Source organism: Marmota marmota, unplaced genomic scaffold (assembly GCF_001458135.2).
Source record: "Marmota marmota marmota unplaced genomic scaffold, marMar, whole genome shotgun sequence".
Classification (NCBI taxonomy): domain Eukaryota; kingdom Metazoa; phylum Chordata; class Mammalia; order Rodentia; family Sciuridae; genus Marmota; species Marmota marmota.
Genome location: NW_026000185.1, coordinates 20,414,471 through 20,427,768, shown reverse-complemented (window position 1 = coordinate 20,427,768; position 13,298 = coordinate 20,414,471). Strand labels below are relative to the sequence as shown.

Below are 13,298 nucleotides of genomic sequence, written 5' to 3'. Positions count from 1 at the left end.
ATATATATATATATATATTTAAATGCAGCATATTAGAACAAAGGAAAACACATCATTGCCTCAGTAGATGCAGAAAAAGCCTTTGACAAAGTCCAATATCCTTTCATAATAAAAAGCATGCAACAAAGTAGAAATAGGAGTTTCCCCTACCTGAAACAGGGCATCTATGAAGAGCCCACAGCTAATATCAGAGTTAATAGTGAGTTTCTGAAAGATCAGGAAGAAGATGACAGTGTCCACCCTGTTCTACACTGTACTGAAGAGTCAAGGTTAACTAAATAGGAAAATGAAATAAATCAAATCTAGAATGAAAAGGAAGAAGCAAAACTATATCTATTTGCAGATGACATGATCTTGTATACAGAAAATCCTAAGAATTCCACTGAAAAGTCAGAACTCTAGCACTAATCATTACAGAAAAGCAAAGATACTTTACCACAGTGAAGTTATCAACTCATACCTACCAGGATGGTCATTATAAAAACAAAACAAAACCAGAAATTAACAAGTGTTGGTAAGAATGTGGACAAATTGGAAACCTCATGCATGGTTATAAGTTTAAAATGGCGCAGTTGCTATGGAAAACAGTATTATGGTTCCTTGAAAAATCAAACTACTATGTGATCCAGCAAACCCACTTTAGGGATTTGTCCAGAATGACTGAAATCAGAATCTCAAAGAGATATTTGCATTCTCGTGTTTATTTCAAAATTGTTCAGAATAGGCAAAAGGTGGAAACAGACTAAACATCTGTCCAATGACAGATGGATAAAGAAAATGTGGCATATACTTATGATGGACTATTAAGCCATAAAGGAAGGAAATCCTGTCATATACCACAATGTGGATGAACCTTGAAAACATGCTACAAGACCCAGGAGGACAAATGCTGCATGATTTCACTTACTAAACTAGTCAGACTCAGAGATAGAAAATAGATTTGTGGTTTCCAGGAGATGGGGGGAGGGACAAATGAGGAGTTGATGTTCAGAAGGTACAGAGTTTCAGTTGTGCAAGATGAAACAGTTCTAGAGATCTAGAGATCAACCGAATAACATTGTGCTTATAGTTAATACTGTACTGTACATTTAAAAACATGTTAAAAGGTAGATAGTTTTCTGCCCCTGGGTTACTGGGGATTGAATTCTGGGGTGTTTTACCAATGGGCCACATCCCTGGCCCTTTTATTTACTTGTTGATTTTTAATTTTGAGGCAGTGTCTTGCTAAATTGCTGAGGCTGGCTTCAAACTTGTGATCCTTTTGCCTTAGCCTCCCAAGTAGCTAGGATTACAGGTGTGTGCCACTCACCCAGCTAAAAGGGGGAAATTATGCTGTATATTTTACTACAATAAAAATGGAATTAATTAATGAGAACAGAAAAAGTTGCAGCATACAATATGCAGGTCAGTATGGAAAAATCAATTGTATTTCCACATACTTGCAATGAGCAACCTAAATGGAAATTAAGAAAATAACTCCAGGAGCTGGGGATGTGGCTCAATCGGTAGCGAGCTTGCCTGGCATGCGTGCGGCCCGGGTTCGATCCTCAGCACCACATACAAACAAAGATGTTGTGTCCGCCGAAAACTGAAAAATAAATATTGAAATTGAAATTCTCTCTCTCTCTCTTAAAAAAAAAAAAGAAAGAAAATAACTCCATTTACAATAGCACTTCCCAAAATAAGATACTTAAGAATAAATTTAACAAAATAAATACAAAATGTATACTCTGAAAATGTCAAATAATTGTTGAAATACATCAACAATCTAAAGAAATGGAAGATTTAATATTATTAAATAGATCTATAAATATAATTCTGCTGGGTGCAGTGGCACATGCCTATAATCCCAGTGGCTTGGGAGACTGAGGCAGGGGGATCACAAGTTCAAAGTCAGCCTCAGCAACTTAGTGAGGCCCTAATCAACTTAGTGAAAAACCTGTCTCAAAATGAAAGCTACAAAAGGACTGTGGATGTGGTTAAGTACTCCTGGGTTCAATCCTTGTTACAAATAAATAAATGAATAAAACATAATTCCTATCAGAATCAGTGGCTTCTTTGTAGAAATTGACAACTGGGTCTTAAATTCATATGAAAACTCAGGGGACCTAGAACAGCTAAATGAGTCTTTAAAAAAAAGAACAAAATTGAGGGACTCACACTTAAAAACTTACTACAAAGCTACAGTGTGGGACTGGCTTAAGGACAGACTCAGATTAATGGAGTAGAATCTGGAGTTCAGAAATAAACTTATGTATCTATGATAAATTAATTCTGGACAAGGGTGCAAGGCAATTCAATGAGGGAAACAATAGTCTTTGAGCTGGGTGTAGGGGGCCAAGGCAGGATGATTGTAAGTTCAAGGCCAGCTCGGGCAATTTAGTGAGACTGTCTCAACAGAAAATAAAAAGGTCTGGGTAAGTAGCTTAGTGGTAGAGCACTTGCCCAGTATGTGGAAGGTCCTGGGTTCAATCTCTACCAGGGAGGAGCAAAAAGAAGAAGGAAAAGGAAAGAAAGGAAGAATTGAGGGGCTAGGGTTTTGGCTCAGCGGTAGATCTCTCGCCTAGCAAGTGTGAGGCCCTGGGTTTGATCCTCAGCACCACATAAAAATAAATAAATAAATTAGAATAAAGATATTATGTCCATCTATAACTAAAGAAAAAAAAAGAATTGAAGAATAACTTTGAACAAGTGATGCTAGGATATATATATATACACAGTATACACAATATAAAACAATGAATTTGAAATCCCTACCTCACACCATATCCAAAAATTTACTCAAAATAGATTTTTAAAAGTCAAATATAAAAACTGAAATATAAAAATCTTAGAAGACAATTTACAGGTAAGTCTTTATGTCCTTGAATTTGGTAATATTTTCTTCAATATCTCACCAAAAAGCACAAGCAATAAAAGAAAAAATAAATTGGACTTGATCAAATTTTTGAATTTTGTGTTTTCAAGGACACCATTGAGAAAGTAAAATACAACCTATAGAACAAGAGAGAATATTTGCAAGTAATATATCTGATATTAAATTTGTATCCAAAACATATAAATAACACTGACATCCCAATAATACAAGACATAATTCAATAAAAAATGGGCAAAGAATCCGTATGGACATTTCTTCTAAAATACACAAATGGCTAATAAATGCCTGAAAAGATACTCAACATCTTTAGTCATTAGGGAAATGTGAATAGGTAACAGAATGAGAAACCATTTTAAATCCACTAGGGTGGCTGTATAACTTAATCTAATTTGAAAGTTAGATGATAAAATGTGTTGGCAAGCCAGGCATGGTTGTGCATGCCTGTAATCTCAGCTGCTTGGGAGGCTGAGGCAGGAGAATCACAAGTTTCAGGCCAGTCTCAGCAACTTACTGAGGGCCTAAATAACTTAGGGAGACCCTGTCTGTAAATAAAATATAAAAAGGGCTGGCGATGTGGGTTGGTGGTTAAGCACCCCTGAGTTCAATCTCAGGTACCAAAAAAAAAAAATTGTGGATAATGATGTGACAACATCAAACCCCTCTATAGTGCTAATAGAGTTGCAAAATGGGAAACAATATTATCTCCCAGCTCTTAAAATCAGGCAATTCTATTGGAAACAATATAACTAAAAAGAAGTTGCAAGGGAAAGTTTAATTTGTTGCGAGATTGATGGGAATGTTTGTTGCCAGATTGATTGGAATGTTTGTTGCGAGATTGATGGGAATGTATCCAAGTTTGTAAAGTGAGAGAATATGGCTTAGAATTCTGACCACAGTTGGCATTTCTGAGATAGCTACAGTTGCTTGTGAAATCTGTGCTTGTAGAGAAGCCCACTTCTTTGGGTTCTATAACAATGTGACAATTACGAAGTCACCCTCTCTTTTTCAATTACTAGGATAGCCAATGATAGGCATAAAAATACATTTATTGACTGATAAAAAAGAAAAGTCCTGGCCTAGAGGGCTTCAGCAAAACCTGAACAAAGGTGTTCAAATAATGTCATGAGGAATTTGTCTTACCAAGACCTTGGCTGCGTTAGTTTCATTTTCAGGGGGGCCCCTCCTTCTGCCATTTTGTCAACCAGAGCAGAAAGAAATCTCTTTCCCAGTAGTTCCAGCTCCTGGTGGTCTTGGGAAAACTTTCCTCAGTTTATCATGGGCCATAAATCCTTCTCTAAGTTAATGACAATGGGCAGGAGGAGGTGATAGTGTGTTTTCAACTGCCAGGAAGTTAATGGCCATGGGGACAGAGGATGGAATAGCCATGAAACAAAATGGTGAAGGCAGAGTGTGCACAAGTTACCTGTTTCTTAACAATGTTGGAAAGGAGAGGATTGATTTTTATTGAATGCCAACCATATATTGGGTCTTGTGGTGGGAAAATAAAACAGTCTGATAGGAGATCTGGACACATAGATAATTATATCTGATTTGTAAGTGACAATGGTAGTTTTCCTTTACTATAACAAAATCCCAGAGGCTGGGTAATTTGTGAAGACAAAAGATCTATTTAAATTCACAATTTGGAGGAGGGAAGTCAAAAAAGCATGGCCCTTGCAAGGGCCTCTCTGACTGCTTTATCTGATGGCAGATGGCATCATGGTGGGAGTATTTGTGGGAGGGAGGCAGCAGCCACCTGGTGGGGCAGGAAGCGGGGGTGACTGGGGAATGACCAGGCTTGTTCTTTTATAGTGATCCTGTCACTAGAACTAACTTAATCTCTTTGTAGGGCAGCACCTCCGATGACCTCCCACTGGGCCTCACCTTTGAAAGGTACTGCCATCTTTCCATATGACCATGCTGGGGATCCAGCTTCCAGTGCATGAACCTTTGGAAGACAAGCCATATCCAGACTGTAAGGAGCCATTTGAGGAGTGGTAGTATGTGTAGCGGGTGTCAGGGAAGACTTCACCGAGAGGGACATCCTGATCTGCGTCTTAAAGGATGGGTGGTAAACGAGGAGGAAGGGATCTCGGGCCCATGCCAGGGGCAAAGAATAAGTAAACCAAAACCAAAACAACAACAACAACAACAACAACAACAAAAATGGAGCCAATGTGGTGGCATGCCTGGGGACCAGCCACCCGGAGGCAGAGGCAGGAGGGTCACTTGAGCCCAAGAGTTCAAAGCCAGGCTGGGCAACATAGGAAAACCTGTCCAGAAAAAAAAAAAAAATTGGCCAGAAAAATCCATATCCAAACCAAAGACATTTTTAGTTTTGCTCACACGACATTTTTAGAAGTTTTAGAATTAGCTGCCAACATTAAAAGATCTGGAGCTTTCACATGAAAATCCATAGCTTTAATTTATCTTGGGAAATCAGGTTTGACATTCCTGCATGGCGACGAAGGTCACTCTGTATCAGACAACCACATCACCTGCCTGTCCTCCGTGGTGGGTCAGAGACAGCTTCATATCTTTGCAACTGTCCACAACAACGGTCCCCTCCCCATGGACTCAAGAACAGTCCTGCAAGTGTTTTACCAACAGAATGTGACAGAAGTGATAGAAATAGTTAGGCTGTGACAATTGCCGGTGGGGCACTCCTCAAACCCCAGAATAGGGCTGGGAGAGTGTCCACCTTGGGAGCCAGCAATGGGGCGTGTGGGTCAGAAGCCAGAAGCACAGGGGCAGATCTGGGCCCCAGAGGCAGGCGGGGAGTTGTTCAGCAGATGTGGATGAGACAGGGTGGCTGGTGGGGGTGCCTGGGGAAGGGGCGACTTGACCCTTGACCTGTCCAGCAAGAGAAGAGATGCCCTGAAGGGGATCAAGAGAGAAAGCTGGAGAGAGGAAGAGGACGGGGGAGAGCAGGTCCCTGTTAGATTCCAAAGAGAGGTGTTCAGAGGGAGGGAGCGGTCAGCAGCTTCAGGTGGCCGCCAAAATGTGTTTGATGTGTGATCAGGAGATGGTTGGTGGCCTTGGCGATGGCAAGTCTCTGTGGCAGCAGACAAGTAGGTGAAAAAGCAGTGGAGGGGGAAGTCAGACTGGGTGTCAACAGCTCTTTCAAGAAACTTGAGCGTGGACTGCAGGAGTGAAGAGGAAGTGGTCCGAGGTTGGCAGGTCCCCGCCCCGTGGGAGACCTAGTGTGTTTTTAAACACTGAACAGAGGGTCCTTGGACAGGGAAGTTGGCGGTGCAGGAGAGGGGCTAAGCCATGGAACAGGTCAAGAGGAAACGGGAAGGACTGTCCAGGAGGGCGCAGGAGTCAGCCTGGGCCCGAGTCAGCCTCTGCCTCTGGGGTGATGGCCCATGGCAGTTAGAGAAGCCGGAGATGAGAGCTGGTGAGGACAGAGCGGCTGGCACAGTTCTCATTTCACTTCTCCATAAAATAGGAGCCGCGATCATCTGGTGACAGCGAGGAAGGCATCTGCAGCAGAGGGCTGGTGGAAGCGGCCATTGAGGTTGACTTGGGCTCCAGCCTGGAGACTTTGACATCCTTCCGTGCCTCCTGCTGAGGGCCACAACGGGCTTCCGGATGTGACAGTCAACACTGAACCTGCAGGTCAAGGAAGACCATAGATATGAGGAGGCCTGGGGGCCCCGGAGCTGGAAAACCTGATTAGGCCCCCCAGGCTTAGCCCACTTCATCTGCTCTTAGCCTGCGATCACCCATGCTGCAGATGTCCCCAGAATCTATTACTGTGGAGGCAGATTTGAGACTTGCTCTGCTGTCTCCACACAAGGTCACCTTGTTAATTAACTCCTTCTGTGGTGCAAAACTCATCATTTCTGGGGCTGGAGCTCAGGCCGAGAGTAAGCCCGGTGAGCACAAGCCCTGGGTTCAGTCCCCAGCACCACCAAGAAAGCTCAGACCTCATTATTTTGGCCATTGGCATCGTGCATGGCAGGCAAAACAGGCCTGGTTTGGTAGCAGTGCCAGGCCACCAGAATGACCACTCACACAGGAGACCGTTGCTTCACTTGTAGACTGGTGTGGGTTTTATTGCCTACATCAGCAAACTTCTTGAGAAGGCCCTGGTTGAGGTCCCTCGTGATCTGGGTCCTGCTGACCTTTCTGGCTTGGTGGCCCTCCCTATCATCCCAAGTCCCTGAGGAGCCAACTGTGGGGCAGGTCTCACTTTTCCCTAAAGTGCCATAACTGTTTCTGCCTTTATCTGAAAGGCTTTTCTCTTCCCCTTCCTTCTCTGCTTGGCAAACTCTCAAGTTTAAGCTGGGTACAGTGGTGCATGCCTGTAATCTCAGCTGCTTGGGAGATCTTGAGTTCAAAGTCAGCCTCAGCAATTTAGCGAGGTACTAAGCAACTCAGTGAGATCCTGTCTCAAAATAAAATATAAAAAGGGCTGGGGATGTGGCTCAGTGATTAAGTACCCCTGAGTTCAATCCCTGGTACCAAAAAAAAAAAAAAAAGACCCAGTTTAAAGCCAGGTGTGGTGGCACACTCCTGTAATCCCAACAACTTGGGAGGCTAAGGCAGGAGGATCACTTGTTTATGGCATGCCATCCATCCATCCATCCCACCACCACCACCTCTGATGGTCTCCTCCACTTCATTCCCGATTGCTCTCCTGACTTGGCTCCTCCCCTTTTTTGTGAACACCCGGGTTGTAAGAGGTCCCAGGATGCTGCAGCCAGACTTACAGGTCTCAGTCAGGCAGGCTTGGATGTGAATCCTACTTCATGTGACCTTGGGCAGGTCATTTATCTCCTCTCTGCATTGATTACTTTATCCATAAAATGGGGATAAACAAATATCTCGCAGGGCTCTGTGAACAACCCAAGGAGGGGTTGTTCCTGAAGGCACTTGGTGTGGCACCTTGAAGTAGTGTGGCCTGGACCTGTCAGGATGCTTCATTGTAAGAACCTAATTTAAAAGTTTTCTTTTACACTTAGCTGGTTTGGATGAGGATCCAAAGAGAGTCTACATGTTACAGTTGGTGAGCACAGTTCTTAAGACTCCATATATTTTTCTTTCATCTCATTTTAGTGCCATTTACTTTATTTAATTTTTTAACTTAATTTTATTTTAATTTTTGACAATGCAGGAATGTAGGACCATGGATTTTAGACAAGCACTCTGCCACTAAGCTACATCCCAGCCCTTTTAGTATGGTCTATTTTTTGGGGGGGTGGGGATATCAGGGATTGGACTCAGGAGCACTCGACCACTGGAGCCATGTCCCCATCCCTATTTTGTATTTTATTTAGAGACAGGGTCTCACTGAGTTGCTTAGGACCTCGCCATTGCTGAGGCTGGCTCTGAACTTGCAATCCTCCTGACTCAGCCTCCCAAACTGCTGGGATTATAGGTGTGCACCACCATACCCAGCTAGTGTGGTCTATTTTGATGGTCATTCATTCCTATAAAATCCTCTGCATTCAAGATTTAAGTAATTGCTCCCTGATGGTGTTATTTAACCTGTTCTTCTATCCCTTTTATTTCCTATAAACTAATAATTAAGTTTGGATGACTACATTCAAGATGACAGTGATCACAATTATTCTGGCAAGAACAGGGAGAAGGTGGTGCTGCATATGTACTGCATCATAGCAGGAGATACAGAATGTCTAGTCCTACTTTTTGTGATGGTAAGATTGATTGATGGTGCCAGGTGCATTGGCACATGCCTATAATCCCACTGGCTTGTGAGGCTGAGGCAGGAGAATGGCAAGTTCAAAGTCAGCCTCAGCAGCAAGGCCTTAAGCAACTCATTGAGACCCTAAATAAAATATAAAATGGATGGGGATGTGACTTGGTGGTTAAGCCTCCCTGGGTTCAATCTCCTGTACAAAAAAAAAAAAAAAATTTGATTGATGGAATCTTTCTTTTCCTGGCAATCATGGAAGTTTGAACATAACCAGGGTATTATGAAGGTAAGAAATTATTGCTAAATATTTTGGGTGTAATTATATATTACATTATGGTATTGTGGTTGGGTAAAATAAAATTCCTTGTCTGACATACAACATGGGCGAATTTCAAAACATGCTGAGTGAAAACAACAACAACAAAAACAAACCAACCAACCCAGATCCATACTTATTGATTTCAATTATATGGAACATTCTGGAGCAAGCAAAATGAACCTATAAGTGACGAAAAACACGGCACGGGTTGCCTCAGCAATGGCGGAGGCTGGGGACTGACTGTGGAGGGATTTTGAGGGTGATGGAAACATTTTGTATTTTGAATGTGGTGGTGATTGCATGGATATGTACAGCTGTCAAAACTAATTGAATCATGCACTTAAAATGAATGTTTTATTGTATGAAAATTAAGGTGTATTTTGATGTTTGTGAATAAAGTTGATTTTATTTTTTAATTTAAAAAAAAAAATTTTTTTTTTTAATATTTATTTTTTAGTATTTGGCGGACACAACATCTTTGTTTGTATGTGGTGCTGAGGATCGAACCCGGGCCGCACGCATGCCAGGTGAGCGCGCTACTGCTTGAGCCACATCCCCAGCCCTAAAGTTGATTTTAAAAGGAAATAAAATTACAACTAGAATAAAAAGAATTCATTCTTATAGTCATAAAACTGTAATATGCCTCTGAGGGGAAACTAGTAATATGTGACTACAGATAAAATTATATTCAAGACAAAAGAGAAGACCTACACGTATAGATAATGGACTGTGTTCATGGGCAGATGTCTCAATGGTCATCCCAAATTACTCTATAAATTAAATGTTTTGTTGAAAGAGCTGAGTTTTTAAAGTTCGTATCTGTTACTAATAAATACTGAAGTGGCATAATGTTTGGGATTTGGCTTAATATGTTCAAAGAAAATAATGTGAAAGAAGAAATCAATATTTATCCTATGCTGAGAATTGTTGAAGCTGAATGAGGGGTACAAGAGAGTTTATTATATAATTCTTTTGATTTTATATATTTGGAATTTTCTATAATGGAAGATTAAAAGTATAAATGACTCAAATTTTTAAAAATAGGTAAGATAAAACCTTATTTCTCCCAGAAGTTTTTTTTTTTAAAGGAAAAAAAATCTAACTAAAATTTAGTTAAAAAAAAAAGTGCAAAATTGAGCAAGAAAGGAAATTTGTTACTTCACATAACAAAGACTTGCTTCAGGTATAGGTGGATCCAGGGTCTCAGACAGTGTCCTAGGGCTCTAGTTTCTTCTCTTCCTTTCTTGGCCCTAATGGCCTCTAGATTGGTTCTGTTCTCAGCTTGCTTCAGCTGAAGGTGAGACGACTATTAGCACCTCTTAGACTTCTACTCTGAGCCACCCAGCAGGAAGCTCAATTAAAGACCTGGAATTAAGTTGCAGGGCACTGTTGGCCTGGCACAGGTCATCTGCATTTATCTCTCTAATGTCAGGGGTGTGTCTCATTAGCCTCTGAGTCCCCTACACCCAGCACACTGCCTGGGACACAACTGGGTGGATGGATAGATGAGGAAAGTATGGAAAATACCAGACCTTTCATGTGTACACAGAGAGCTCTGCAGATGAGCAGAAAATTCCCAGGAAGTTGGAGGAGACCACGGCACTTGGGGGCATATGGCCATCACTGTCTCCGTTAGGAAGGCCAGGGTAGAGGGGCAGGGTGCCAATGCTCACGTGGTGCTCACCTGCACAGCGCCTGGCATTCACTATACATTATATCAACTCATCCTCAGACTGTATAAAGTGAGATGGAAGCTAGGGTCCCCCAAGGTCCTCTGACCCCACCCTGCTCCTCAGTCTCTTTAGGGCCAGACAGAACAGAGAATGCACTGGGAACCTTGCTAAGGAGTTTGAACTTTGCTCTTCATTTTGGTCTGTCCATCTTTACAGTGTATCTGGTTCCTTGGAAGGGCCTCTGCTCCTGTCTGCCTACAGAGCAGGTAGACAGGTCAGAACTGCCACCTGCAAGTGCCATAAAGTTAACTGAAACTTCTTGGCTTATGTGGAAGTTATTGCTTTATATAACAGCAAATTTAAGGGGTTCGGGCACAGCTTGATCCAGAGAGTCAAATGATGTCTAGAATATGTCCTCATGTCTTGCTTCTGCAGTTCTCTGCGTGGGCTTTCCCTGGCCAGCTTTTCTTATGTGGTGACAAGATGGTTGCTACTAGTGCTGTGATTACATCCTTACAGCTTACTAACCCACGTGGAAAGAGAGCTGCTTTTTCCCAGCAGCTCCAAGATGCCTCTGTTTTGGACTGCACAGGCTGGAATCAAGCATCCAGCCCTGAGACAGAGCAAAAGGCTTGCTGTGGCTGGGGAAGCAGGGACCATGGGTTCCCCCGAGACCCCTTCCTGAACCTCATGGACAGTCACTGAGGAAGGTTGATTCCCCCAAGGAAAATCCAGGAGCTGCCACCAGGAATGGAGCGATGGTGAGATGCTAGGTTGGCAGCAGCCAGACAGGCAAATGCCAGTTCAGTGCCCTCGTAGGGAGGCATTGGCCTCTACCCAAACACACGGCGAGCTGCGTGGCATGGTCCTTGCCGCCTACCGTCGATCTTGTGTTCTGTGGACATCTGCTTCCCAGAACTTCCTCCCACTGGCCTTGCGTCTGTCCTCTGCAGCAGCCCTGTGCTGGCCGCCCCCTTCCCACGCTGAGGACCAACTGGCATTTGAAAGCAGCCTGAATCTGTCCCAGCTTTCTCTCTTCAGGCCCGTCAGACTCACCACCTCTAGGGCAGGTCTTTGGGGTCCTTCAGCATGTGCTCGTGCTCTGTGTGGGCACAAGACCCTGCAGGGCTGAAGACATCTGTAAAATGAAGATAGCATCTGCCACTCAGGGGCTATTGTAGGGATTAAATGAGCATGGTATAGCCAGGTGCAGTGGCCCTGGCCTCTAATCCCAGTGATTTGGGAGACTGAGGCAGGAGGATGACAAATTCAAGGCCAGCCTGGGCAACTTATCAAGACCCTACCTAAAAAATAAAAAATAAAAAGGACTGGGGATGTAACCCAATGGTAAAATGCCCCTGGGTTCAGATCCCAGTAACACACACATGAACACACACACACAGAGAAAGGGGTAAAAAAAAAGTGAGCAAAGTATAATGTTTAGAACAGTACCCAGCACACAGTAGTCGCTCAATAAACACCAGCTGTTATCCTTGTCACTTCAGCTGCAGATTGTACATCACAGGCTCTGTCTCACTCTTTGTTCAGTGGCAGGTTCTTGGTTCAACCCTTAGGTTTTTACAATTGAATAACTGCAGAACTCTTCCACGTACATTGTCTCATCTGAATCTCATAACTGAGGAAACTGAGTTTGAGAGGTTAAGCCTCTTGCCCCAAATCACACAGCCAATCAATGGTGAGGTAGGATTTCTTGCTGTTTCTTGAACTCCTTCCTACCACGGGGGCCTTGGCCTCAACTCTGGTTGCTGTTGGGCCTACCAGATGGTCTTCTGGCCACGCCTACTGGCTCTTCCTCATCCTCTCAGTCCAGCCCCAGTTCTCTATGTGACAATGAGAAGCGCTAACATTTACTTAGCACTTGCTATTTTTTTTTAGCACTCGGCAGGGAGGTGCTTCAGACTCTCCTTTGGTTATTTAGGGAAATCATCCCCATAACCTTGTGAGGCACGTGTGGCTCAGCTACAGACAGGAAACAGGCTGAGAGAGGTTAGTATCCTGCCCAAGGTCACTCAAAAGGAGTGACAGCCAGGAGCCACACTGGTACAACAGCCTGATTCTAGGCCTTTCTTGCCTTCCGTGTCGCTGCTTCAGTATGTCCCTCAGATCCAAGGAAGGGCATGGGTTCTCTCCTCTTGAGTGTGACGCTGGGCGCCTACCTCTGCTTGGCGCCCTTAGGGCCATCGCGGGCTTTTCTCTTCCACCTGGTGGAGAGCTCTTTACCGCGGGAGCCCGACTCATTCGCCCCCGTGGCCCCTGGCTCAAAGCAGGCGCTCCATGGCGCCCAGCTATTTCATTTGTCCCTCGCCCCAGCCTTGTGCAGCAGGAGGGCAGGGTGCCCCGGGTGAAGATCTGAAACCCAGAAAGGCCGAGCGACTCCCCAGGCTACCCATTAGTCCATTAGGAGTCGCGACCAGAGCCCAGCTCCCCTTGAGTCTGGTCCGCGCAGGGCTGTCCCTCGTCCGGCCCCGGCTCCTTGGGTCCCATCCGTGCGGGGGAGAGGATGGCGACGCAGACTGGCTGGCGAGAGCGCGGGCCTTGGGAGGGAAGGATGGCGAGGAGGCTGGGGGCGGCTGCAGGAGGGAAGGAGGAGCGGAGTATTTTTGCTTTTGACGTTCAAAGAAGCGCAGAGTCGAGGCCCAGGGCATCTGTTCGGAGCTGGCAGCGCACAGCGAGCTGCTCGCGCAAAGAGGCCAGCGCTGCTGCGGGTCCCGAGCCGGCGGCCGCCTCCACGGAGGGCAGGGC

The 13,298-nt window shown here is 44.3% G+C and overlaps 3 protein-coding genes and 1 long non-coding RNA gene across 4 annotated transcripts in view; 1 reads left to right on the top strand and 3 right to left on the bottom strand.

The window, feature by feature from the left end:
- The window catches only part of Mapk3 (mitogen-activated protein kinase 3), a 41,480-nt gene extending 36,683 nt beyond the window's left edge, over positions 1-4,797 (bottom strand). The window contains exon 1 of the mRNA XM_015490661.2: positions 4,763-4,797. Coding sequence (XP_015346147.2) covers positions 4,763-4,797 — 35 coding nt within the window. The remainder of the gene's footprint in view (positions 1-4,762) is intronic.
- Positions 4,798-5,277: 480 nt separating this feature from the next.
- The window catches only part of Bola2b (bolA family member 2B), a 17,261-nt gene continuing 9,240 nt past the window's right edge, over positions 5,278-13,298 (bottom strand). The window contains exon 3 of the mRNA XM_048789753.1: positions 5,278-6,493. Within this exon, the coding sequence (XP_048645710.1) occupies positions 6,145-6,493 (349 nt within the window). The 3' untranslated portion in view covers positions 5,278-6,144. The remainder of the gene's footprint in view (positions 6,494-13,298) is intronic.
- On the bottom strand, positions 9,801-12,377 carry LOC125612361. Its single transcript, XR_007342717.1, has 2 exons — positions 11,988-12,377; positions 9,801-11,673 (listed from the first exon to the last, which is right to left on the bottom strand). It is a non-coding gene; the product is annotated as an uncharacterized LOC125612361 (long non-coding RNA).
- The window catches only part of Coro1a (coronin 1A), a 6,740-nt gene continuing 5,959 nt past the window's right edge, over positions 12,518-13,298 (top strand). The window contains exon 1 of the mRNA XM_048789747.1: positions 12,518-12,542. The gene's annotated coding sequence lies outside the window, so the exon portion shown is untranslated. The remainder of the gene's footprint in view (positions 12,543-13,298) is intronic.